Below are 27,789 nucleotides of genomic sequence, written 5' to 3' on the forward strand. Positions count from 1 at the left end.
TGGTAAAAGCACCTCTCGCCCCCAGTCTCGACCATAACGTTTTTTTTCAACAGAAAGGGTTTTCGGCCATTCCAGGCCCTTTCGTCCCTTCTCTTCCACGGAAAGATCTGCCCAGCAAGATCGTCAGTCCACCACCAGGAAGCGGGAGCAGAAAAAAACCTTCTTACAAACCCGCTCCTCGCTGGAGATCTAGAGGACAATACTCCAGATCTTCAGGCGCCAGTTCCGGCAGGTTTTCCTCTAAGTGACGGGTCACCCCCACCTGGAATTTCTTCCAGGGTGGGAGGCAGACTTTCCTTTTTCGTGGATGCTTGGCTCTCTCTTGTTGACGACGCTTGGATCAGGGAAATCGTCGCATCCGGATACAAGATCGAATTCGCTTCCCTCCCGAACAGACGTTTTTTCCTGTCTCGACCACCAAAACTGCGGTCCCACATTCCAAGGTTCTTTCAGGCCGTTTTCCTCCCTACTTTCCGCCAGAGTGATTGTTCCCGTTCCCCCCAAACAAACGGTTTTCAGGGTTCTACTCAAATCTCTTCGTAGTCCCGAAGAAAGACTGCTCCCTTCGTCCGATCTTGGACCTCAAGTTGCTCAATCGCCACGTGAAGATTCTTCATTTCAAAATGGAGTCCCTTCGGTCGGTCGGTGATACCCTCAATGGAACCCGAGAAATTCTTATGCTCTGTGGACATACGGGATGCCTGTCTGCACATTCCTGTTTGTGTGCAACATCAGAAATATCTTCGATTTGCGATTCAGAAAGATCACTACCAGTTCACGGCGCTTCCTTTCGGCCTAGCCTCCGCTCCCCGTGTTTTCACAAAGGTAATGGCGACTGTCATGGCCATCCTTCGCTCCAGGGGGATCCTCATCATCCCTTACCTGGATGATCTCTTGATCAAGGGCTCGTCCTGTCAAGACTGCCTTCAGAGTCTTCAGATAACCCTGGATACTCCGCTGCTTGGGATGGATAGTCAACAAAGAGAAGTCCATTCTAATTCCCACTCAGCGTCTGACCTTTCTAGGCATGGAATTCGACACGAACCTAGCCCAGGTGTTTCTTCCGAGGGACAAATTTGCGGCTCTTTCCAAAGGCATCAAAATCCTAAAACGGCCAACTCCCATTCCCCTTTGGTTCTGCATGAAGGTTCTGGGGAAGATGGTAGCTTCCATGGAAGCAGTGTCCTTTGCACAATTTCATCTTCGCCCCTTCCAGCTGTCCCTTGTTTCAGCCTGGGACAAGACCACGCTGTCTTTGGACCGTCCCATTCTCCTCCCTCTGAGTGAGGCAATCCCTGACTTGGTGGGCAATGCCAGCCTCAGTTCTACAAGGGAGGTCTTTTCTCCCTTTCCAGTGGCAAGTCATCACCACCGATGCCAGCCTTCTCGGATGGGGAGCGGTGTTCCATCAGAAAACGGCCCAAGGACGCTGGAGTCCACAGGAGGCTCAGCTTCCTATCAATCTTCTGAAGATCAGAGCAATCTCCCTGGCCCTTCTTCAATGGCAGCCTCTCCTCGTCAGCAAGCCGATCCGCATTTAGTTGGACAACGCCACGGCTGTGGCGTACATAAACCTCCGGGGGGGTACTCGCAGCTAGCAAGTTATGTCAGAAGTGGCCGATACTGCGCTGGGCAGAACGTTACGTTCCGGCAATCTCCGCCGTTCACATTCCAGGGGTGGAAAACTGGGCAGCCGACTTTGAGTCGTCAAGGCCTAGCATCAGTTGAATGGGCTCTTCATCCCACAGTCTTCAATCAGATATGCCAGCGCTGGGGCTCCGGATGTCGATCTCATGGCATCTCGGATGAACCACAAAGTTCCGCTCTTCGTGGCCAGGTCCAGGGACCCGCTAGCCGTAGCTTGCGACGCCCTAGTGATTCCGTGGTCCCAGTTCCAACTTCCTTATCTGTTTCCGCCTCTTGCCTTGATCCCACACGTGGTCAAAAAGATAAAATCGGTAGGTGTACCAGTGATTCTAGTGGCGCCAGACTGGCCAAGACGTCCTTGGCACGCGGAGCTGTTGAACGTGCTCGCAGACGTTCTCTGGAGGCTTCCAGACCTTCTCTCGCAAGGCCCCCTTTACCACGAGAATTCTCAGTCTCTGAGTTTAGCGGCATGGCCGTTGAGGCCGCGATACTGAAAGGATCAGGTCTGTCCAGCCAGGTTATTCAGACTATGATCAGAGCCAGAAAGCCAGCCTCTTCCCGCATCTACCACAGGTACTGGAAGGCTTTTTTCCGTTGGTGCGACGATAAGTCTTTCCAATGTCCTTTTCCATTCCGTCCATACTGGGTTTTCTCCAGTCTGGCTTAGATTCGGGTCTCTCTCTCAGTACCCTCAAGGGCCAGGTTTCCGCTTTGTCTATCCTCTTCCAAAGAGAGCTCGCTTCCTTGTCGCAGGTTAAGACTTTTCTCCAAGGGGTCGCCCACGTGGCTCCTTTTCATCATTCACCGATAGACCCGTGGGATCTCAATCTCGTCCTTAGCGCTCTTCAAAAGGCGCCGATCGAGCCTATCCAGGACATTCCGTTGTCCCTTCTCTCATGGAAAGTAACCTTCTTGATTGCCATTACATCCATCAGAAGAGTTTCTGAGCTGGCGGCATTGTCATGTCGTTCCCCTTACTTGGTCCTCCATCAAGATAAGGTCGTCCTCAGGCCCGTTCCTGCCTTTCTTCCGAAGGTGGTGTCCTCTTTCCACATCAACGAGGATATCGTTCTTCCATCTTTTTGTCCTCCTCCTTCTCACCCTCTTGAGAAGTCTCCACAAACTGGATGTAGTTAGAGCCTTGCGTGTCTCTCGCCAGGACCTCTTCATTTCATCAGTCCGATTCTTTGCTGGTCATCTATGAAGGTCGCCGGAAAGGGCTTCCGGCATCCAAGTCCACGATCGCTCGCTGGATTCGTTCTACCATTCTGGAAGCGTACCGGCTACAAGAAAAACGGCCCCCTCCGGGAGTGAGAGCTCACACCACCCAAGCCGTGGCGGCGTCGTGGGCCGTTCGTCACCAGGCCTCGGCCTTACAAATTTGCAGGGCCGCTACCTGGTCGTCCTTGCACACCTTTGCAAGGTTCTACAGGGTTCATACCCAGGCCTCGTCTGATGCGGTTGTTGGTAGGAAGGTTCTGCAGGCGGCGGTGGCGAACCGGCCAACCTAAACCCTTCCTGTTCTTTCGTTCCTTATTGCTGTTACCGCCCTTGGGACTGCTTTGGAACGTCCCATGGTATTCTGTGTCCCCCAATAAGGCGATAAAGAAAGATGGATTTTTGGTTCTTACCGTAAAATCTCTTTCTTGGAGCCTTCATTGGGGGACACAGCACCCTCCCTGTTTAAATTGTACCGAGTTGGGTCTTTGAGTCCCTTGTTGGGTTGGTACATATGTTTAGAGTGGTTTCGTTGCTTCTCCTACTGCTTTTTCACCAACTGAGGTGCCTAGTGCCTGTCGGTGGGTGTATACTGTCGGGGAGGAGCTAATTTTCTTGTTTTGCATAGTGTCAGCCTCCTAGCAGCAGCAGCCTACACCCATGGTATTCTGTGTCCCCCAATGAAGGCTCCAAGAAAGAGATTTTACGGTAAGAACCAAAAATCCATCTTTTCAGATTATCCCCATCCATGTTAAATATATTTGTGTAAATGTTTTCTTATAGCTATCATTTGGTTGAGATGTTTATTTTAATGTGCCCCTACCACCTTTACAGCCTTGCAGGGCATTGTTTCTAGATTTGTAGATTTCTGTAGCTGTCAATGCATTCACCTTTACTTGAACCTAAAGTGTCCATATCATTAGAGCAATGCACGTAGTGCAGTGATATCTACCAATGTCCCCAAATTGTTCCATAAAGCCCTGTGTAGGTGTGGCGCCCCTGAGGGTTCAGTCGTCACAGAGGTACTACACCTCCTCCTGAGGTGTGGTACCCCACTATCCAGGTAAGGTGGAGACACCTGACCACACTCCAACACTCACATCCCACACGCACACCAGTAGTGTAGCAGAGCAACCTTGGTGGCTCCCTGCTTGGAACATGAAGAGTGCTGGGAGGTGGGTGGAGCTTAGACTGCACAAGAGAGGAGAATATTAGGAAAAGGTCAGTCTGTGAGAGAAGATCCCCTGAGAGGGATGGAGTGAAGGAAGTGCTGCAGCAGACTCCTGTGACATGGAGCTGCTGGCACAGGAAAGAGCCATAGAAAGCCTGATTCTTCAGAAGGAAGATAGTTTAGTACGGGACATAAGCAGAAGAAGAGAACTAAGGACTAGGGTCGGAGTGGAACCCTTCCTCAAGTTTGAAGTGCATGGCCAGGGTCCGGTCCCCGAGGTTGTATGGATACTGATGTTCCTGCAGCAGAAACCGGAGGAATAGAAGTCGTCACCACTTTATTCCCATCTAAGACTTGGGGGCACAACAGCAGCGTAGGTGAGCCGGGACATGATAGCAAGGAGTCCCCGAAGCAGGCTACACTTGTGGGGAGCTTCAACATCATTGCTGCACCATACCATCTGTCTCAGAGAAACAACCCTGCAGCGCTGGTCAAACTTACCAGAAACTACAGGTGGCGTCATGAATCATCTCAACAACTTTATCCCCATCACTCTACCCCTTTTACATTGACTGCCTGAGGCCACGGACCAGGTCACTGCCACTGTGACATCTCCCATTGAAGTCATGGGCCCGGCACCGAGTACCCCACGGCCTCTGGGGGCGAGTCATAGGCCACACAGAATGTTAGTATTCGCAATGTGCATGAAGCTGAGTGAGCAATTCTCACTGCTGATAAAGAAAAAAATGGAAGCAAAATTTTCAGAACATCTCAATTTATGCAGTATCGAGTAAAAACGCGCCACGTGCATAAACAGAAATCCCTGCATTTACAGTCGGCTGCGATCAGCGATATTACAAATGTTAGTGTGAGGAATGTTCTGCCATGAAGAACGCAGTTGAGCATGGAAATAATCAACATCTGCTGCTGGCAGCTGCCTTTGCCGACTAATGATGTCCCCTATGTGCTTAATGGGAGACAAGTCTGGAGATGCTACAGGCCATGATAGCACATGTAGGTTACAAAGACGTCTGCATGACATTGGGCTACGAGCAAGAAGGCCAGTTACATGTGGTTCATTGACAGAGGTCTATCCATTGACAGAGGTCTATCCTCTTCAGTGATGAGTCGTGCTTTTGTCTTGGACACAATCATAGCTGGAAATTGATCTTGAGTCCATGTGTGCCATGACATGTAAACCTTTATGAAGGAACATCACAATGGTCCTACTCCTGGGTTATGGTTTGGGGGTGGCATACTCTATGGTAGCTGGAGCTCCCTAGTCTTCATTCCAAGTGCACTAACAGCTCAGCATTACATTGATTTAGCCATGTCCACGGAGAATGGTGTAAGTTGGTGAGAATATTGGCATAAATTATATTTGAGATCAAATAACTACAAATTGTGCATATGTATTCACCCCTTTTGCGTTGAAGCACCTAAAAATTTCTACTGAAGGCAGTTACTCTCATAAGTCACGTGACAGGACGTAAACCTGTGTGAAATCTAAGTGTCACATGTCTGTCAGTATATACAGTGTACTTTTTACCTTAACCATAGAGGCTGCAACATCATTAACAAGAGGCACCACTAACCAAACATCACCATGAAGACCAAGGAGATCTGCAAGACCAGGGACAAAGTTGTTGAGAAGAACAAGTCAGGGATGGGTAATATAAAAAAAAAAAATATCCGATGCTCGAGAGCATCATCAAATCTATATCAAATGGAAAGAACATGGCACCACCAGAAATCTGCCAAGAGGGGGTCACCCACCAAAACTCTCAGCGTGGAAGGCATTAATAAGAAAAGAAAAGAAAAAGGAGATTGCCAGCTCACCATGAATAATCTCCAGTCTGCACAGAAACCACGAGCCGACCATTCGTGCAATGTATAAGGGAAAAAGAAAACAAATTCCGCTCCTGGTTAAAAAAAAAAATATATATATATGATTCAAGACTTTGACAAAGAACGGGCATGTTTGAAACTCGTTGCCCTTTGTATACCGTGTCTTGAATATGTTTATATTTTTTGATGGAATAAAGTCTTGAACCATATTTTTTACCCTGAGCTGCAATTTGTTTTTTTTTGTTTTGTTTTATTTCATTAATAAGACGGCCAACACAGAGGCCAAAGGTAACCCTGAAGGAGCTGCAGAGTTCCCAAGCAGAGACTTGTGAGCTCTGCATATATAAGACCACAAATAGCTGTACTCCATAAAGGTGGCTTTTATGGAAGAGTGGGCAGAAAAAAGCCTTTACTTACACACCCAAATGGTAAGGCTCGTTTTGAGTTTGCCAAAAGACATGTGAGGCTCCCCAAATGTATGTAGGACAGTGCTGTAGTCGTAAGAACCCAAAATTGAACTTTTTGACCACCAAAGTAAACGATATGCCTGGCGTCAAACCAACACAGCTCATCACCCCAAGAACACCATCCACACTGTGAAAAGTGGTGGTAACATCATGCTGTGGGGCTGTTTTTCGGCAGCAGGGACAGGGAAAATGGTCTGAGTTGAGGGGAAGATGGATGGTGTGAAACACGGGGATATTCTTGAGAAAAACCGGTTTCAATCTGTCAGTGATTTGACACTGGGACCGAGGTTCATCTTCCAAGAAGACAATTACCCAAAGCATAGTTCTAAAATAACATTCTACTGGTTTAAGGGGAAACTTTTGTAAATATTTTGGAGTGGCCTAGTAAAAGCCCAGATCTTAATCCAATCGAGAATTTGTTGTCAGACTTGAAGATTGCTCTTCACCAGTGGAAACCATCTAACTTGAAGGAGCTGGAGCAGTTTTGCATTCAGGAATGGGAAAAAATCCCAGTGGAAAGCTCATAGAGACTTATCCAAAGTGACTTGCAGCTGTAATTTCTGCAAAAGGAGGCTCTACAAAGTACTGACTTTATGGAGGTGAATAATTATGCACACTAAAGTTTTCAGTAATTTTGTCCTATTTTTTTTTTTTTTTGCTTTACAATAAAAAGAAAATCAAATGTTCAGTTGTAGGTATGTTCCTTATATTCACTGATGCAAACCCTCAGAAAACCCTGTGAAATTCCAGGTTGTGAGGTAGCAAAACCTGAAAAATGCCTGTGTGTAAAATATAAATATATATTTGCAAGTCACTGTACATGCTTGTTTTTTTTTTCTTAGGGTACAAGAGATTATAATCCGAAACAGATGGCCATTCGAGAGAAGGTTTTCAACACGATTATCAACTGCTTTAAGCGCCATGGTGCTGAGACCATCGACACGCCTGTATTTGAGCTGAAGGTAAGGATCGGTCAGTGATTTCCGTCATCCGTGTGTTCTGAACGTAGCACTTCCTCTCTTGCAGATGTATTGTATCTTGGTACAACCACTTGGGTGAAGACTGGTCTTAGATTTAGGGACTGAATAATGACTTTGAAGAGCTGTTGTATGATGTGAGGTTTCCTACACGACCCCGTGGGGAAGAATACGCTGGGAAGACTTCAGGTGTCCATGATTATAGTTGCAATTTATTAGAGCTGCTGAAAAGCCCAACCAGGAAAGGCCAGAACAAGAAGAAAGCCTGTTCCCCCCCCCCCCCCCCCCCCCCAGTGTCTGAGGATAACCGCGTGTTCCCAGCACTTTACTGATCAGTCCTCAGTGCTGAGCTTGGTAACATATTAATGCGGTGTAATAAATATTACAGGAAAGTGGCGCTCCACCTTATATTAGTACACGAAAAAGGTAACGGAGCAGTGACAGGCTTTGTGTGCTCGCTAAAGACATGAGATGGGTAATCGCTGGGATTTTTACAGTAACTCTGTATAAGCAGGTAGTGGAAAGAGGACGAATGTGATATGCTGCAGAATGGATGCCTCTGCCATAACCCATAAATATAGAGATATTTGAGTCATCTGCGGCTCCTGTGCATCTAATTGTTCACCAAAAGCTGCAATCAGAACATCATAGCTAAATGTATGGTAATTGCCAGTGCACTAGGGAATCACTATATGATGGGTGGTGATCCGACGTCTTGTACCCAGCTGATTCTGAGAATAAAGGGACCGCATCACTTGTGTCCCCTCCTAAATCCTTCCTCCAGGATGCCCCTTTCACATGTATGGAGCTGTTATTAGGGGTGTGGTAGAAATCAGGCTCAGCCAAATGTAGCTTTTGTAGAAAAGCTGTCTTGTGTACCATGTCTGGCTCGGGTAGCATGGACTTCTCATTTTCAGTTTTTATTAAGTAAGACATCTGATCTCCCATTTTTTTTTTAGGAAACACTAACCGGAAAGTATGGAGAAGACTCTAAGCTTATATATGACCTGAAAGATCAGGGTGGTGAATTGCTGTCTCTGCGTTATGATCTTACTGTATCCTTTAAAAAGAGGTGATCAACCTCAGTTTTCACATCGAAACGGCGAGGCCGGCGTTAGACCGGAGAGACCATGAAGCACACACTCCATCTTCCCAGTCAAAATCTATGATGCTGGCAAATAGTCAAGTTCAGTTCTGTGTGTGTATATATAATGTGTATATATATAAAATTTGTCCATTGTCCAGCCTTTGTTGGTGTCACTGCGTTGCAATCCTTCACTCCGCCACCAGGTTCCGTTTGCTCGTTATTTGGCAATGAACAAGATTACCAACATTAAGCGTTACCATATTGCTAAAGTTTACAGAAGGGACAACCCGGCCATGACCAGAGGCCGCTACAGAGAGTTCTACCAATGTGTAAGTCTTAGACACAATCTATCCTTGTAGTTTTACAATAGAGACGTTTAGAGGAGTGTTTGTAATAGACATGTTTGGGGATTATTTTTTTTTTACTTTAGTGCATATATTTTGTGCTGATAATCATTTTCCAGCTTTTGCAGGCTACTTTGTTTCCCTGCACATCGCTGGTTGCAGAATGAGTTGAATTAGAATGTGTTAGTGAGCTCATTTCTGAATGGAGCGTTTTTAATTCTTTCCTCCGTTTTTTTTCGGAGCTCCTCTCCGCTTATTTGCAAACACAAAGTCCATGGGGTCTGTTGAAATACGTAGGCCTAGAAGAGCGCAGAAAAAGATAAGTTAAGCATTTATGTTGAAGCGAGCTCACTGATGGATTCACAGGTAACTCATTCTGCTGCCAGCAATAGACTGCAACCTAGAGGGAAATATAGAAGGCAAATGGTGCAGTTATATTGAAACACAATTGCAAAAATGATTTAGTTTTTCGCTTCATTTATCCTCCATTTTGTCAGGTTTCTAATATTGGTCAGGGTAGTGGAATTTTCTGGTCTTCTACAAAATATACATGGAAAACTGATAGTATATAAAGCCGTCTGTTTTGTAGTGTCCATGTAGTAGATAAGGCTTAGAGGACCTCGGACTGCCATACAGCTTTTATTCCATCCTCTAGGTTAAAAGAAAAAGAAAAGTTTTATTCCGTATGAAAATGCATTGTTTTTGTAGAGTAAAATATGAGCTGTTTGTATTGTATATGAAATCTCTACATATTCGCCCATGTAAGAGCTGTGCTGTGAGCTCATGAACAGAATTACCAATGTCATGCCTTGGTTTCCATGTCGGTGTTGAATGTCAGAGGAGAGGCGCAGAGGGATTATTGGGGATCTCGAACACTCCCCAAGTACATTTTTTTTTTTTTTTTTTTATCACCTGCCTAATACGGTCTACCTATCATAATATTGTAGTATGTGGCTAGGATATACCATAAGATTGAGTGTGGGATCTGACTTCTAGGCCCCACTTCCCATTCTGAGAATGGAAGGCTTTTATGGTAGAGCTACACGACTTGGGTAATTGCGCAGCAGCAAAACTAGGGCAAGATTCGGCACAATTTTATAGCTGGTATTTGGCCGATAAGGTGGTGACAGTAACTAATGTTTATTCCATTTGCCTCCAGGACTTTGACATTGCTGGACAATATGATGCGATGATCCCTGATGCTGAATGTCTGAAGATTGTTCATGAAATCCTGAGTGAACTGGAGCTGGGAGACTTTTTAATTAAGGTAAGGTGATGTGACACTAGTCACTACTCACGGGCGGGCCATGAGGTTGGGTAGTCAAAGTTTCAGGATCAGATGCCAAGAAAACACGTAAACTAAAAGGAAAAGGTGAAGTCAGGTCACTGTCCGAGGTCAGAATACCAAGAATATAGCGGATCAGCGAAAAGGGGCTAGGCAAACGAATGGTCAGAACGAGGTCCAAGGTTAGGCCGCAAAATAACAAAAAAAAGCACAGAAATACAAGACAAACCACTGAGCAGATGCTACGTCTGGCAGAGGTCTGGGACTGACAGCTCAGCTAAGGAACTGGAAAAACTCAGCACCTCCCAGACTCAGATTGGATGCCTGAGCTGTCCTACAAAACACCTGACAGCTTAGCACGCCTCTGCACCAAATTGGATAACTGAGCTGTCAGTCACCATGTCCAAGACACAATGAGCGGAGGAATCACGATGAGCGACTGATTAAGAAGACTGCATGTTGTCCTTTTGAAGGAAGCAGTGAGAGGCTGAACTAAGATAGCTAAAAGTGGTACTTAGAAATAATAAGACAGACTGGCACATCCAAGGAAGTGTGAATAGGTGCATACTAGGAGCAGCTGCCTCCATATAAAATAAAAAAAAGTTGCACACTCTCGTGCTAAAGGATGTCAATGTGAAATATGTGAAATATGATTAGCAATATGGCTTCTGAATACTAGGAAAAAATGAGACGCTTAGCACATAATTTGGCAAATTCATGCAAGCCCATCAACCAACGTCAAGGTGGTCTCAAAACTGATGGGTCCCTGCATATCTAATATGAATCCCTCTCTCAGGCTGAAGTCTTTATTCCTGGGTAAATATGGACACCTCTGTCAGCAAAGTTTGCATTTATGGGTAGGTAGGATCCTACTGTAATTGGCCATCTCCTGCAGTCCCATAGTCTTTGTCTGGAGAACTGCAGATGCATGCAGGTTAATTTTTAACATTGAGAGAGAGAATATTAAAAATTAAATCCAGAAAATCACATGGAGCCATGTACCGTAAAATCCTGAGTGACAACCTCCTTCCCTTCACCAGGACATTAAAAATGGGTCGTGGCTGGGTCTTCCAGCAAGACAATGACCCAAAACATACAGCCAAGGCAACAAAGGAGTGGCTCAAAAAGAAGCACATTAAGATCATGGAGTGGCCTAGCCAGTCTCCAGACCTTAATCCCATAGAAAACTTATGGAGGGAGATGAAGCTCCGAGTTGCCAAGCGACAGCCTCAAAATCTTAATGATTTAGAGATGATCTGCAAAGAGGAGTGGGACCAAAATTCCTCCTGACATGTGCGCAAACCTCATCATCAACTACAAAAAATGTCTGACTGCTGTGCTTGCCAACAAGGGTTTTACCAGCAAGTAAAAAGTCTTGTTTGCCAGAGGGATCAAATACTTATTTCTCACTGCAAAATGCAAATTATATAATTTATACAATGTGATTTTCTGGATTTTATTTTTGATATTCTATCTCTCAATGTTAAAATTAACCTACCCTTAAAATTATAGACTGACTGTTCATGTCTTTGTCAGTGGGAAAACTTACAAAATCAGCAAGGGATCAAATACTTATTTCCCCCACTGTATGTACAAAAATAATATACAAAAAAGGGGAAGGAGAAGGGATTTTACAAGCATTATTACATAAGTAGCTAATAAATGGGTAAAAGAGGTGGGATTCATGGAGGAAGAAAAAAGGTGGGAGTGGGGGGGGGGCTGGGAAGGGATCAAGGTTGCATAGGGTCAAGGAACACTATGGAATCATACACAGAAATTAGAAAACTGCTTACAACAGGCATAAATCAGACTTGGACAAACATGCCAGCAGAGTTATCAAAGGATATCATGTAGTCAAGTGTGTTTAGCTGTAGGGAGTGGAGACCTAAAAGTAAGGAAGTTCTACTTATTTCCAATAATAAAGTATAAAATATATATTGAAATAAAAAAATATTGAGTATCAAATGTTTATAAAGTGGTATGGAGAAAATATAGTAGGGTAAAGGGTATATGGATATAGAGAATGTAGAAATCAGAGGTGAAGGTAGATTAAAGTTGTGTGGTGCAATGAGTGGTTATATGGAAGGATATTAATATAGTGGAGCGCAGACGGTTAATGGAAAACTTACATGTATTGTAGAGGTGGCGGGTATGACATAGATGCACCCCTCCATTCAATCTGGATAATATGGGGCATTGATGTCGTGATAGGTGAGGGCACAGCGGAGGTTCTCAAATAGGGGATATGTGCATGATCTATCATGGGGACCCACACACGTTTGACTAAAGTCGACTGAACTCTACAATATCGGTGGAATGTCAGCAGTCTGTGTATGGGGGGCTCCTGACTCATCTTACATTAGGTTAAAGAAGGATTCTGCCTCTAGAATTTGCTGTCCGATCTTTTAGTTCTTCAGGAGATAACCCTCTGGCAGAGGAGTCTGGTAGCAGCTCTTGCAGAGATCACATTGGAGTGTTTGGCCATCCTGAGAGTGTCGGGAGAGTTTGGTGAGATGATCAGTTGTTTGGTCATCATCGGTTTAATGCATATCGGGACTTTTTTTTTGTAGCCCAGTGCAGTATGGTGGTAAATACACTCCTCAAAATTAAAATTGCAACACCCAGAAGGAAAGCTAAAATTATGGAAACCACAAGATGGATAGACATGTTACAGATCTGCAAATGATGAAAAAATGGAAAGAAAAGTTTCAAAACGTCTCAATTTGAGTAGATGTGCCACACTCTCAAATCTCGGCACTTACAGACTTGGCTGCTATCGGTGAAGTTATTAATGGTTGTCTGAGGAATGTTCTGCCGCTTAAATGCGCTTGAGGATATCAAGATCTGCTTCTGGCAGCTCTCTTTGCAATTACTGGGCAAAATTGTCCAGTTGTGCTCAATGGAAGACAAGTCTGGAGATGTTGCATGCCGCGGTAACACATTTCGGCCAGAAGTTTCTCACAGTAACACAAGCAACATGCTGCCTGGCGTTGTAGTGTGTCTGATATTGGCCACCATTTTTAACCAACTTCATTTATGTTCACTTTATAAAGACTGGTCCAGGCTATATACAAGCTGATCTGTGGTCATTTACTGGCATGTCTAGACAGGTTAATGTTCATTGTATGCTCACAGAATGATCGCTAATATCATTGTTTTGCGCACACAGAATAGCACATTATGGGCAGCACATCTCCCATTTACGTAGAGTGATATACTGCTGATAACCAATGGTATTTATGCCTGCATGAATGATCCAATCACCAGATGAGCGTTTTACTCTTTTGATGAGCGATTGCCATCCTGGTTAGATGGGGCGACAGAATATCTGATTAGCAATAAATTCCTTGCCTACATGTGCTGTTCCACTACACATAGGGATTCACTCTCGGGTACGCGGTAGGTAGGGTTCACATAGTCAATGGATTCTAGTTTCAAAAACAATGTGATAATTATTTTTTGCTGGTTGCACAGTATCAAAACAAACCATAAACATAAATTTCTAGCCTCGTCCATTCACTAACTAAACACAGACCAAGATTACGTCAGACACCGCTGAGCTAGTCCCTGTGCAGTCTCGTAAAGAGATTCTGGCCTTTCTCGTCGCTCTTCTGCTCCAACACACATCCAGTTTGCTCAACCTCCACAGCAGACCGACTTAGATGAACACCCAGCCTGGTAATATATGCAGAGCTTAGCCAGGCTTACTTAATCCGACACTATAGCTCTAACCCTAGCCTACCTGGCATTGCTACAATAGCAATAGTTGTTGTAAATTAGTTCTTTCTCTATCGCTTCATTGGGGGACACAGAAACCAAGGGTGTATGCTGCTGCCACTAGGAGGCTGACACTATGCAAATAAAAAAAGTTTTCTCCTCCGCAGTATACACCTCACCGACAGGAAGTAAGATATCCAGTTTAGCTTAGTGTCAGTAGGAGGTGGACACGGGTCTTTCATTAGACCCATATCTACCTCAGTGTGCGTTTTTTTTTTTCAGGTTCCGGAGGGATACAGTGAATAGTCACATCTGTAGTCCCACAAAGAGACTGCGTACGGCGTGAACTGCCACCCCGTATCCTCATAGCGCTCCACGGCAGGACCAAGAGCCTAGCATGGGCGCTCAGCACATATGGTCCTCGCCCCCCCCGTCTCCCACCTACTCTCCTACCAGAGCCTGTCGGTTGGATGAGGCGCGGACATCATTCTGACGGATCAGACAGCGTTGGATTTTAACGGTACTCAGCAAACGGATCACAGATGGGCCCCCGAATCGCGTCCTCAGCAGTTTCATACGGAGGCGGTGCACCACAGAGAGGTCGCTGTGGCAGGGCTGCGGGACCTCCGTGCCGCCCCGCAGCCGCCGCATTTATGCCAGGACCCGGCTTCACAGCTATTCCCTCTCATCTTTAGGCGACATTCCCTCCCGCCCGGCCAGCGGCGGTCCTCGGGAGCGGTCACCGCGGCAGGTCGCCGCGGTTAATTTAGGCCCCGGCTTCAGTTGTGGCCTTGTCCTGCGTCGCGGCCACCCCCTCCGCCTTCAGTCATAGACGGGCTTCTTTCACGCCCATTTTAGGCCCGCCCACCGGCTCTTCCCATCGTCTTCCCTGGGAGCGCACTCCTTTTCTTCTCCCCCCTCAGGCTGCCGCCATTTTTTTTTTTTTTCTTCAGCCTGTCAGCAGACTCCTTTCTCCTCTGCTGGGGCCTGCAAGCCGGACGAGCCGTGTAGCATCACTTACTGGGGGTATCACCGGTCCGCGAGTAGCTCTGCATCTGCAGAATAACACCTCTGCCACTCTGTCCCCCAACCTTCCGGCACTGCTTCAGGGACCTTACTTCATTATGTCTATCCCTAAGTCTTTGTGCTCGTCCTCCGGCTCCCACTTGCACTTTAGTCAAGTTCTTAACGTGCAATCGTACTCTGCCTAGACTGCAGCAATCCTATTCAGTCCGTCGCCGCCCGGGAGCCATCTATTGCGTAACGTGGGAGTGATCCCCCCCCCATTCCTGGCTGGACTTCTTCTCTATCACAATCAGTGGCAGAACTCACCAGGGTGTCTCAGTCCCTAGCGGCCGTTCTTGAAAAGGTGCCACTGGACACTTCTGCAGGATCCAGCAGGTTACAAGAGGCCCAATCTAAGGGTACCGTTACACCTAGCGATGCACCAGCAATCCCGACCAGCGATATGACGCGATCAAGATCGCTGGTGCATCGCTAGGTGGTCGCTAGTGAGCTGCCACACAGGCAGATCTCACCAGCGACATCGCAGGGGACGGGGATCGCTACTTACCTGTCAGACGCGGCGATCCTGACGAACTCCCACCCACGTCCACGCGTCGCTGGTCGGCGCCACAGGAAGCCCATCAGGAAGTGGCCGACGAGGAATGGTCCAGGAGCTTCTCGTGCGATCAGCGATAACCAGCGGGAGAGCCGGTCGGAGGTAAGTATCACATGCAGCGATATCGCTAGCAATATCGTTGCAACGTCACAAAATCGGTGACTTTACAGCGATATTGCTAGCGATATCGCAGTGTGTAACGGGGGGCTTAAGCCAGCCAGCATAAGCCGCAAAAGGCCCAGGCAGGATCTCCTGCCGGAATCCTCCACTCGCCCCATCTCACCGCATAGTCCTTCCCAGCAGTCTAGTCAGGCGAGGCGTTTTCAGACGCGCCATCCGAACAGATTTTACAGCTGGATTCGGACCATGACGCGGACATGAAGGTTATGGTATAGAACCTCATTGCAGCGATTAACCACACCTTCGAAATCACAGACTCCCCTGCAAAATCCTCAGATCAGGAGGTTTCGTTCAGACGGGCAGAAACACCTTCCAGAGTCTTCACTTCGCACTCTGAGTTGGGCAAGCACCCTGCCAGGGAAAGAGAAAATCCGACCAGGCGCTTTCAAAGAGGGAAGCGCCTTGGCGTGCTGTATTCATTTTCTCAAGAGCTCACCGACAACTGGTCGGCTTCCCCCTCTGTTATTGCTCCCGTGTCCAGACTATCTAACAACATGGTCTTTCCGATTTCAGGTGTGGCGTCTCTAAAGGATTCTAACGACAGGATCATAGAATCTTTAGCAAAGTCAGCATTTGAAGTGGCTGCGACGGTGCTAAGCCCGGCCTTCGCTTCCACTGGGGTAGCAAAGGCCATAGCTACTTGGGCGGAGGATCTCCGTCAGGGCATTCTGGATAGAGCCCAACCAGAGCGATTGGCCGAGCTAGCCAACCAGATCTCCCACGCGGGGGTTTATCTAGTCTCGGCCTCCTTTGATGCCGCGTCCTGCACTGCTCAAGCGTCCAGCAACGTGGTTGTAATCCGGAGTACAATTTCACTCAACACTTGGCAGGCGGATTGGTCTTCAAAAAGTCCCTTACCAATCTGCCTTTTCGGGGAGTGCGTCTTTTCGGATCCCAGCTGGACCCGACTATTAAGACGCCACTGGAGACACCAGCTCTCTTCTCCCTCAGTCCAAGCCTCGTAGACCCCCTCAAGGCGTCAGTTTCGGCCCTTTCGGTCTTCCCGCCGCTTCGTGACGGCAGAATACTCTTCCAACCAACAAAGGCCGCAAGTACGCCAGGATAGGAACAAGGTCTCCTTTAGGTCCACTCCCTCCTGGCGATCTCACCCAAGGCAGATCCTCCAGGTCCAGAACTGGATGGTCCACATCAGCATGACTATCAACGAAACCTGAGGCGCCTTCCCAACTGGGCGGTCGACTCCTTTTTCTTCTCAGACTTCTGGCTTGCCTCAGTAGAAGACTCTTGGGTCAGGGAGGCTGTATCCTCAGGATACAAGATAAAGTTCGCTTCTTGGCCCCGGACCCTACCTTAGTTCCTGGGTTTTCTTTGCATCCATCGCCTCCCTCCTTAGTTCCGGGGTGATCGTGCCCATTCCCGAGTCAGAATGTTTCACGTGGTTTTATTCCAACCTGTTTGTAGTACTGAAAAAATGGCGGCGCGGTCCAGCCATCCTGGACCTCAAGTTACTGAATAACAGAGTTCGCCTACGACATTTCAGGATAGAGTCTCTTCATTCAGTAATCGCTTCCATGGAAGCGCAGTAATTCATGTGCTCAATAGACATTCAAGATGCCCTTCTGCAAGTTCCCATCGGAGATCCCTGCGTTTCGCGATTCACCTGGACCACTACCAGTTTGTCGCACTGCCGTTCGGTCTCGCCACCGTACCCAGAGTATTTACAAAGATCATGGCGGCGTTGATGGTTTTGTTAAAGATCAGAGGTCTCGTCCTCTTTCCGTACCTCCGACATTCTGATCAAAGCTCTGTCTTTTCACCAGTCTCACCAAAGTCATACCATCGTTTCCGACACCCTGTCCATTTTCGGGTGGCTTGTCAACAAAAAAGTCCTGCCTTGTTCCGACACAACGTCTTGTGTTTCTAGGCCTATCGTTCGACACCTGTCGATCGAGAATTTTTCTTCCACAAGAAAAGATGATATCTCTGCGGCGAGATGTACGATCACTGCAGAGCACACGGCCTCCATCTCTCCGGTCAGCCATGAAAGTCTTAGGAAACATGGTGGCGACGGCCGAAGCGGTTCCCTTTGCCGAATTTCACCCAGCACCGCTTCAATAGACCATCCTGTCTCAGTGGAACAGGTCTGTCATTTCCCTAGATCGGCCAATTCTCCTTTCGCCCCGGGTCAAACAATCCCTCAATTGGGATCTGACGTCACATCTCATTTCTCTGGGCAGGTCATTCCTCCCAATTCACTAGCAGTTTGTGACAACGGATGCCAGTCCTCTCGGCTGGGGTGCAGTGTTTCGCAATCACACTGTTCATGGTCGGTGGTCGACTCAAAAGACAACCCTGCCCATCAACGTCCTCGAGATAAGGGCGATTTATCTATCTCTCATTCACTGGGAATGGCTCCTCAGCGGTCGGCAATCCGAATTCAGACAGACAATGACACAGCGGTGGCATATGTCTATCACCAAGGGGGGACACGAAGTTCCTCAGCGGTAGTGTCCAAGATTCTTCACTGGGCACAGGTATCAGTCCCAGCGATTTCTGCGGTGCACATTCCCAGCGTGGACAACTGGGCCGCCGATTTTCTCGGCCGCGAGGGTCTCGCAGCGGGAGAGTGGTCCTTACATCCGGGCGTCTTTCATCAGTTTTGCCGTTGTTTGGGGACTCCGGACGTACATCTGCTGGCGTCTCCCCTGAACGGGAAAGTCCCACAGTTCGTATCAAGGGCCCGAGATCCTCTCGCAGTGGGCGCCGATGCTCTGACCACTCCCTGGTCTCAGTTCAAGCTCCCCTATCTGTTCCCTCCCCTTCCTCTTCTTCCCAAGCTGTTGAAGAAAATCAAGGCGGTAGGGGTCCCAGTCATCCTCATCGCTCCGGATTGGTTCGCGGCCATCGTCAACCTGCTCGCGGACGCCCCCTGGAAGCTTCCAGACAGAGCAGATCTGCTGTCTCAGGGTCTGATTTGCCACCCCAATTCTCGGCCGCTCAATTTAACGGCGTGGCTGTTGAGACCGCGGTTCTGAAACGGTCAGGTTTTTCGGATCTGGTTATTCACACCATGTCCGGGCTAGAAAGCCTTCGTCTTCCAAAATTTATTATCGTACGTGGAAGGCCTATTTCCCTTGGTGCGAGGCCAATGACATTCCGCCCATGTCCTTTTCACTCCCTTCTGTCCTGGCGTTCCTCCAGACAGGCCTTGATACGGGCCTTGCCCTCAGCTCTTTAAAAGGTCAAGTCTTGGCGCTTTCCATTCTGTTCCAGAAGACGTTGGCCTCCCTTCCGCAGGTCAAAACCTTTCTTCAGGGAGTGGCTCATGCGGCACCTCCGTACCGTGCGACTGTGGATCCATGGGATCTTAATCTGGTTCTCGAGGTTCTGCAAGGTCCACCCTTCCAACCTCTCAGGGAAGTTTTTCCTATCCCTTCTCTCCTGGAAAGTAGCGTTCTTGGTGGCCATCACCTCCATCCGGCGCGTGTCAGAATTGGCTGCCCTTTCTTGTTGCTCCCCTTTCTTGGTACTCCACCAGGATAAGGTGGTCCTGCGGCCTCCGCCCTCTTTCCTTCCTAAGGTGGTGTCTACTTTCCACCTGTATGAGGATGTTGTTCTCCCGTCCTTTTGTCCAGGTCCAACTCATCCTCTTCAACGCTCCTTGAACAAGCTAGACCTGGTCAGGGCGATGAAAGTCTACCTCGCTAGGACGACTCCCTTGCGGAAGACAGACTCTCTCTTCGTCATTCCAGATGGTGCGCGGAAAGGTTAGCCGGCCTCCAATGCTACTATTGCTCGCTGGATCAGATCGGCAAATTTGGAAGCCTACCGGGTCAAGCATCGAGTGGTCCCTCCTGGAATTAGAGCTCACTCTACCCGGGCAGTGGGTGCTTCCTTGGCGGTGCACCACAGAGCTTCCGCGTTGCAGCTTTGCAAGCTGCAATCTGGTCTTCTGTTCACACGTTTGTGAAATTCTACAGGGGCCACACCTACGCTTCGGCGGAGGCCAGCCTAGGTAGAAGGATCCTGCAGGCAGCGGTGGTAAGTCCGCTGACCTGATGGAAGTTTGCTTTCCCTCCCCAGGGACTAATTTGGGACGTCCCATGGTTTCTGTGTCCCCCAATGAAGCGATGGAGAAAACAGGATTTTTGGGTTGCTTACCGTAAAATCTGTTTCTCGGAGCCTTCATTGGGGGACACAGCACCCTCCCATGTTCTGCAACTCCTGTTATTTGCTATGTGTCTTATGATTACAGTTGAGTTGTCTGTTCTCTATTCTGTTTCTCCTACTGCTTTCTCACTAACTGGATATCTTCCTGTCGGTGAGGTGTATACTGGGGAGGAGGAGCTAACTTTTTTATTTGCATAGTGTCAGCCTCCTAGTGGCAGCAGCATACACCCTTGGTTTCTGTGTCCCCCAATGAAGGCTCCGAGAAACAGATTTTACGGTAAGCAACCCAAAAATCCTGTTTTCTGTCATTATGGAAATTTCATCATTACATTTTTCCATGCAGGTAAATGACAGGAGAATTTTGGATGGGATGTTTGCAGTGTGTGGTGTACCGGACATAAAATTCCGAACAATTTGCTCTTCGGTGGATAAATTAGACAAGGTAAAAATAATCCTATAACGTTTATTTTGCACAATGAAAATGTCCGCTGTACAGCGCTCCTATGCTTTACTGTATTCAGACAGTATTTCCAGCATACTTTCATACCAATGACAATATTATGAGACCCAATACTAATTGCTAGCCAGTACTAATTGATTATACATTCTCAAGTATTTTTGTTAATAAGTCAGTTCCTCTGCACAATTGCTTGAACATTAACATCTGACAGCTGCTATTCCCATTTTAGAAGTGTCATTACCATAGTCGTAATTCCTCCTTTTCAGACACCATGGGAAGAGGTGAAGAATGAAATGGTGGGAGAAAAGGGACTGGCATCGGAGGCTGCTGACCTGATTGGGGAATATGTCCAAAATAATGGTAAGTCAGGCGTTGATAGATCTATGAACTGTCAAGCCTCGCCAGTTCTATTGTATGGTCACAAACCCACTGATGTTATGGTGGCGCAGCAGAATGGTTCAGTCCACAAACTTCTTCAAAGAGGACTTTCACAACCGGGCCAGTTTTTGTTTTTGCATTTTTGTTTTCTTAAGTTCTTTTTAAGTGTTTCCAGTAGAACTGCCCTTAATCATCGAATAAGAATATTGTATAACTAAGGGCAGTTATGCCAGAAACACGTAAGATTAAGTCATCAGAAACTGTGCAATACCAAGGAAATCCTAAAAACATGATCTGTTGGGGGGATCGTGAGGACTGGAGTTTGGGAAACATTGATGTTAGACCATGGTAGAAAGTTTTGTGCTACACAAACTGCTCACAGTAGCACAAGTAACAATGCAACCTGTTGGTGTTGTGTTGAAATATGGCCCCTATCACATTCCCTCGTGAAGGCCGCTTCATGGTGTTGCCCATGTGGTCTCTAGACCCATTACTGGCTATCCCACTAAAGACAAACGTGGGATTCCTTGATGAAGGGGATGGACCTCTGTTCTAGCATTCACTTGTGGCTTACTCTGCACTATGGCAGCCTTTGAGCGTGTCGGCATGAGGTCATTCATGATGGCGGACAAGGCTGTAAGTGTGTGATTTCTGCAAATTGCGCTCATACTCGATACTGAATAAATCAAGAGGTTTTGAAAATTTTGTTTCCCTATTTTGTAATTTGCAGATCAGTAACCACAACTTGTCCTTGTTGCAATTTCCATGTTTACTAACCTAAATATTGTAACACATTTTAGGTGGATTGGCTCTTATCGAGAAGCTTTTAAAGGACTCTAAACTCTCAAAGAACAAGCTGGCACTAGAAGGACTGAATGACATGAAAACACTCTTTCAGTACCTGGAACTATTTGGAGTTACGGATAAGGTGGGGTACTGTTATAACCTTGGTGAGCACACTGTAATGGCCCTATACACGTGGGTTAATGTCAGCTGAACCCAGGGGTTTTGTTGGTCCCTATTGCATTGGTGAATGGTATGGTCCCAATTATCTGTGTTTCTCCTCATCGCAAAAATACCAAGCATAAACTCAGTCTGCAGATTTAGTTGCAAAAAGTTCTACAACTCTTCCCACTCACATGAATGGTACCGATTTTCAGTCACAGCAATTTCTGCAAGGAAATCTGCAGCATTTTCTTTCTCGCCGTGGGGTGGGGATTCACTAAAGGCTTGAGGCCAGTTTTTCTGGGTAAAAAGTCAAAGATTTTAGCACTTCTGCACTTTTCTAAAATGTGTACAAAGCATAGCTGAAAGTGGTGTGAATGAATGCATCCCGACAGTTTTCCTTTAATTGAAGCTGAAATTGGTGTTCATCATTGGGGAATTCTTTGCCAGTTTAAGCTGGTGTATATTTCTGATTATGGTACTCTGACAGAGATTTACTTAATAACTTTGGCACCTGTTTCTCCAGTGGATTTATGACGACTGAGCATATATCATTCTTGATTAACCCAATCCCGAGTTCTGTCGTGTAAGGGTTTTTCTTTCTTTATCGCTTCATTGGGGGACACAGATTACCATGGGTGTATGCTGCTGCTGCTAGGAGGCTGACACTATGCAAAAACAAGAAAATTGGCTCTTCCCCGGCAGTATACACCCACCGACAGGCACCAAGAACCTCAGTTTGTGCTTAGTGTCTGTAGGAGGCGGACCGGGATCTTCCCAGATCCGCAGTTATGATTTCTTTTTCCATTTAGGGTTTTAGTCGAACGTTTTTAATCTTTTCTCATTTATTTTTCAGGTTCGCCATCGGGAAACAGGGTGTAAGTACCACCCTGATTTCCCATATCAGGCGGCTGAGCGAGCAGTGTGGTGTCACTCACCCACATCGCAACTCTCAGTACTGCAGGCAGGACCTTTTCCCTATCACCCTCGGGTGCTATGGTCTGATGACAGGTGGCCGGTCCTTGCCAAAACACCTCCTCACCCCTCTCCCGGGACAGGGCTGAGACGAAGACTGCGGTCGTCTGTGGTCACCTCCTTTTCTTATAACAAGAGGATAATGCCGTCTTCTGCATGATGCGGGTAAGAGGACCTTTCCCAGCGGCCTTCCTTCTACGCATGGGCACCTGTGGTCATCCTCTTCAGGGATGCCAGGTAAGACTCTGAACGATCCCTCCAGCCCCGCATGTCTCAGGGAGCACCTTCAGTTCCACTCCCTCTTTGAATCTCCCACCCCTGCCAGCCGCGCGCCTCATCCTCAGCCGCGCACCTTTCTATGCAGGGGGACACATCAGCCGGTGATTTAACACTCGGGGGGGTGGGGGGGGGGTGTTTCAGAGCGGTGTAAGCGCAAGATCACCTTTATATATCGGCGCCGCGGGCATCTTATCTTCTCGGTGTAGAAACTCAGGCGGGGAGGAGACCGCGTTACTTTCACTTTCAAAAGGCTCCTTCCTCCCCACTCTGAGCGCGCTCATTTCCACTATCTGAGCGCGCTTTTTTCGCGCTCTTTTTAGCCCATCACAAGGCGCCTTTCTCTTTAGGGGCGTCAGCCCCCCTGCTTACCACGCCCCTCCGCTGTCTTTATCCAACCACGCTCTGGCACTAATCTCCTCCCACCGAGTTCGTCAGCCAGCTTCCTCTGCAACTTTTCTTCACTTCCTGCGCTGCTTGGGGACACTTCAGCGTCCTGCTCCTCGTCAGATTCTCGGTAGGCTCTGCTCTGAGGCTCAAAATTGGCTCTCCTCCCTATTTCGTGCGGCCATACGGTGCAGCCTACCTATGCTCAACCCTTCAAGGGCTCTCAGTTTTAGACCCACCGCTACTCACTACGCCTTTGCACGCTGTAAAAAGAAGTGGGCATCAGGTCAGTCATCTCCCTTCTTCCCGTCCTGCAGCCCTTCAGCTATGTCGGACTCTCAGGAGCACACCGATTCCCGGGAGGAGGCCACTCCACCCCCACAGAGTGGGCCGTTGCAATGTCTCAGTCGGTCTCTGATCTGACTAAAGTCTCTCAGTCCCTGGTCCATGTCCTAGAACGTTTACCTCAACTATCTACAGCCACCTGTGTGCCGACCGCCTCTCGCGGTGAGTCGCCCGCACATGACTGCGACCTTCAGAGGGACAGACCAGGTGGGAGTTCTAGGAAGCGGGCTCTGTCTAGCTCATCCTCCAGCTCGCGGGGCCCTCCTGCTTCACCCAGGTTTCCTTCTCCTTCAGAAGACGACCTTAGGTCAGACGACGATTCCCAATCGGGATCTAGTTCTGAAGCAGATAACATATCTAAAACACGGGACATGGTCGATAGTCTCCTTTCGGCTATCTTCCAAACCCTTGAAATCAAGCAAGATAAGGCCCCTCCTCAGGAATGTTCTGTCCCCTTTAAACGAGCAAGGCCTCCATTCCAGACCTTTCCAAACCACAAAGAGTTCGATACTACACTATCCAAACATTGGGAGCACCTTGAGCAACACTTCTCAGTCCGCAGGTACTTGGATGTGCTGTACCCCTTTGATGTGGATTTGCTCACAAAATGGACCAAAGCTCCCGAAGTGGATCCTCCTTTTTCTCGCATAGCCTCTAAGATGGTTCTATCCCTCCCAGATGGGGCATCGCTTAAGGATCCAACAGACAGGCAGAATCTCTGGCAAAATCAATTTTTGAGGCATCTGGCGCCTCCCTCTGTCCTATTTTCGCATACGCCTGGGTGGCGAAAATCATTTCAGCTTGGGCTAAAATTCTTCGCAGGGACATCTTAGCGGCAGCTCCTCAGGACGAGTTGACAGATCTGGCAGATCAAATTAATCATGCGGGTAAATACCTTTTGGCCGCCTCCTTGGATGCGGCCGGGTGCGTAGCAAGGGCTAACAGAAACATAGTAGCCATACGCCAAGTCCTTTGGCTAAAGTAATGGAATGAGGATACCACTTCTAAAAAGTTGCTTACCAACCTGCCATTCCATGGTTCTAGGCTCTTTGGAGCCAAGCTGGATCAGATAATTTCCGATGCCACTGGTGGTAAAAGCACTTCTCTTCCCCTGTCTCGACCTAAACATTTTGTTAACAGAAAAGGTTTTCAGCTGTTTAGGCCTTTTCGTCCCTTCTCTTCCACAGAGAGATCTGCCCAGCAAGATCGGCCTTCCGCCTCTAGGGAGCGGGAGCAGAAAAAACCATCTTGCAAACCCGCTCCACGCTGGAGATCGAGAGGACAATACTCCAGGTCTTCAGGCGCCCGTTCCGGTAGGTTTTCCTCCAAGTGACGGGTCACCCCCACCTCGAAATCTTTCCAGGGTGGGAGGCAGACTTTCCTTTTTCAGGGACGCTTGGCTGTCTGTTGTCGACGACGCTTGGGTCAGGAAAATCATCGCATCCAGATACAAAATCGAATTTGATTTCCCCCCCCCCCACCACACACACGTTTTTCCTGTCTCGACCTCCAAGACAGCGGTCCCAGATTCCAGGGTTCTTTCAGGCCGTCTCCTCCCTTCTTGCCGCCGAAGTTATCGTTCACGTGCCTCCAAACGAACGGTTTTCAGGTTTCTACTCAAATCTTTTCGTAGTTCCGAAGAAAGACTGCTCCCTTCGCCCAATCCTGGACCTCAAATTGCTCAATCGCCTCGTGAAGATCTTCCACTTCAAAATGGAGTCCCTTCGATCGGTGATAGCCTCAATGGAACCCGGAGAATTTCTCTGCTCTGTGGACATACGGGATGCCTACCTTCACATCCCGGTTTGTTTGCAACATCAGAAATATCTTCGCTTTGTGATACAGGAAAATCATTATCAGTTCACGGCCCTGCCCTTCGGCCTTGCTTCCGCTCCCCGTGTCTTCACGAAGGTGATGGCAACAGTCATGGCTATTTTCCATTCCAGAGGGATTCTTATTATCCCTTATTTAGACTATCTGTTCATCAAGGGGTCGTCCCACCTAGACTGCCTTCAAAGTCTTCAGATAACTCTGGATACCCTTGCCCGACTCAGATGGTTAGTCAACAAAGAGAAATCCATCCTTATCCCTACTCACCGACTGACCTTTCTGGGCATGGAATTCGACACGAATCTAGCCCGTGTGTTTCTTCCGAGGGACAAATTTGCGGCCCTTTGCAAGGGAGTCCGAACCCTTAAACGGCCAACGCCCTTTCCCCTCCGAACCTGCATGAAGGTTCTGGGGAAGATGGTAGCTTCCATGGAAGCAGTGCCCTTTGCACAATTTCACCTCCGCCCCCTCCAGCTGTCCCTTCTCTCAGCCTGGGACAAAACCACGTGGTCTCTGGACCGTCCCATTCTCCTCCCTCTCAAAGTGAGGCAATCCCTGACTTGCTGGGCAATGCCAGCGTCAGTTCTACAAGGGAGGTCCTTTCTTCCGCTTCGGTGGCAAGTCATCACCACCGATGCCAGCCTTCTAGGTTGGGGAGTGGTTTTCCATCAGAGAACGGCCCAAGGACGCTGGAATTCCCAGGAAGCTGTCCTCCCCATCAATCTCCTGGAGATCAGAGCAATCTTTCTTGCCCTTCTCCGCTGGCAGCCTCTCCTTGTAGGCAAGACAGTCCGCATTCAATTGAACAACGCCACGGCTGTGGCGTACATAAACCACCAGGGTGGCATGCGCAGCAGGCAAGTAATGTCAGAAGTGTCAAAGATATTGCGTTGGGCAGAACGTTACGTTCCGGCGATCTCCACTGTTCACATTCCAGGGGTGGAAAATTGGGCAGCCGACTTCCTGAGTTGTCAGGGCCTAGCATCAGGCGAATGGGCTCTTCATCCCACAGTCTTCAATCAGATATGCCAGCGCTGTGGCTCACCGGATGTCGATCTCATGGCATCTCGGATGAACCACAAAGTTCTGGGCTTCGTAGCCAGGTCCAGGGACCCTCTAGCCGTCGCTTGCGAAGCCCTAGTAATTCCGTGGTCCCAGTTCCAACTTCCTGATCTGTGTCCGCCTCTTGCCTTGATCCCAAGAGTGGTCAAGAAGATAAAATCGGAAGGCATCACAGTGATTCTGGTGGCTCCAGACTGGCCAAGACAGCCAACTGGTGAACATGCTTGCGGACGCCCCCTGGAGGCTTCCAGACCGTCCAGATCTTCTCTCGCAAGGCCCCCTTTACCACGAGAATTCTCGGTCTCTGAGTTTAACGGCATGGCCGTTGAGGCCGCGATTCTGAGAGAATCAGGTTTGTCCAATCAGGTCATTCAGACTATGATCAGAGCCAGAAAACCAGCCTCTTCCCGCATTTACCATAGGTACTGGAAGGCTTTTTTCCATTGGTGCGATGAAAAACAGGTTTTTCCAATGTCATTTTCCATTCCATCCATACTTGGTTTTCTCCAGTCCGGCTTAGATGCGGGTCTATCCCTCAGTACCCTCAAGGGCCAGATCTCGGCTCTGTCTATTTTTATCCAAAGAGAGCTCGCTTCTTTACTGCAAGTTAAGACCTTCCTCCAACGGGTCGCCCATGTGGCTCCTCCTCATCATTCGCCGATAGACCCGTGGGACCTCAATCTAGTTCTTGGCGTTCTCCAAAAGGCGCCATTCGAACCTATTCAGGACATTTCTTTCCCTCCTCTCATGGAAGGTAACCTTTTTGATCGCCATTACATCCATCAGGAGAGTTTCTGAGCTGATGGCTTTATCATGTCGTTCCCCTTACCTGATCCTCCATCAGGATAAGGTCGTTCTTAGGCCCGTTCCTTCCTTTCTTCCAAAAGTGGTATCCTCTTTCCACATTAATGAAGATATTGTTCTTCCCTCTTTTTGTCCTGCTCCTTCTCACCCTCTGGAGAAATCTCTTCACAACCTGGATGTAGTTAGAGCCTTGCGGGTCTATCTCGCCAGGACTGCTTCGCTTCAGCAATCCGATTCCTTGCTGGTCATCTCTGAAGGTCGCCGGAAAGGGCTTCCGGCATCCAAGTCCACAGTCGCTCGCTGGATTCGTTCTACCATTCTGGAAGCGTACCGACTTCAGGACAAACGGACCCCTCCGGGAGTGAGAGCCCACTCCACCCGGGCTGTAGGAGCTTCGTGGGCCGTTCGACACCAGGCTTCGGCTTTACAGAATTTGCAGGTCCGCGACCTGGTCGTCTTTGCACACGTTTGCGAGGTTCTACAGGGTTCATACCCAGGCCTCGTCTGATGCAGTCGTTGGTAGGAATGTTCTGCAGGCGGCGGTGGCGCACCGGCCGACCTAAGCCCTTCCTTCTTTCGTTCCTTTATGGCTGTTCCCACCCTCGGGACTGCTTTGGAACGTGCCATGGTAATC

The 27,789-nt window shown here is 48.2% G+C and overlaps 1 protein-coding gene across 1 annotated transcript in view; it reads left to right on the forward strand.

Annotated features, from left to right (window-relative positions):
* The window catches only part of LOC141083685 (histidine--tRNA ligase, cytoplasmic-like), a 62,186-nt gene that overhangs the window by 29,258 nt on the left and 5,139 nt on the right, over positions 1–27,789 (forward strand). Inside the window, exons 3-9 of the mRNA XM_073568080.1 lie at positions 7,194–7,313; positions 8,288–8,383; positions 8,619–8,744; positions 9,919–10,026; positions 20,037–20,135; positions 20,420–20,513; positions 21,332–21,459. Coding sequence (XP_073424181.1) covers positions 7,194–7,313; positions 8,288–8,383; positions 8,619–8,744; positions 9,919–10,026; positions 20,037–20,135; positions 20,420–20,513; positions 21,332–21,459 — 771 coding nt within the window. The remainder of the gene's footprint in view (positions 1–7,193; positions 7,314–8,287; positions 8,384–8,618; positions 8,745–9,918; positions 10,027–20,036; positions 20,136–20,419; positions 20,514–21,331; positions 21,460–27,789) is intronic.

Source organism: Dendrobates tinctorius, unplaced genomic scaffold (assembly GCF_039654945.1).
Source record: "Dendrobates tinctorius isolate UK_male_01 unplaced genomic scaffold, ASM3965494v1 ptg000020l, whole genome shotgun sequence".
Lineage (NCBI taxonomy): Eukaryota > Metazoa > Chordata > Amphibia > Anura > Dendrobatidae > Dendrobates > Dendrobates tinctorius.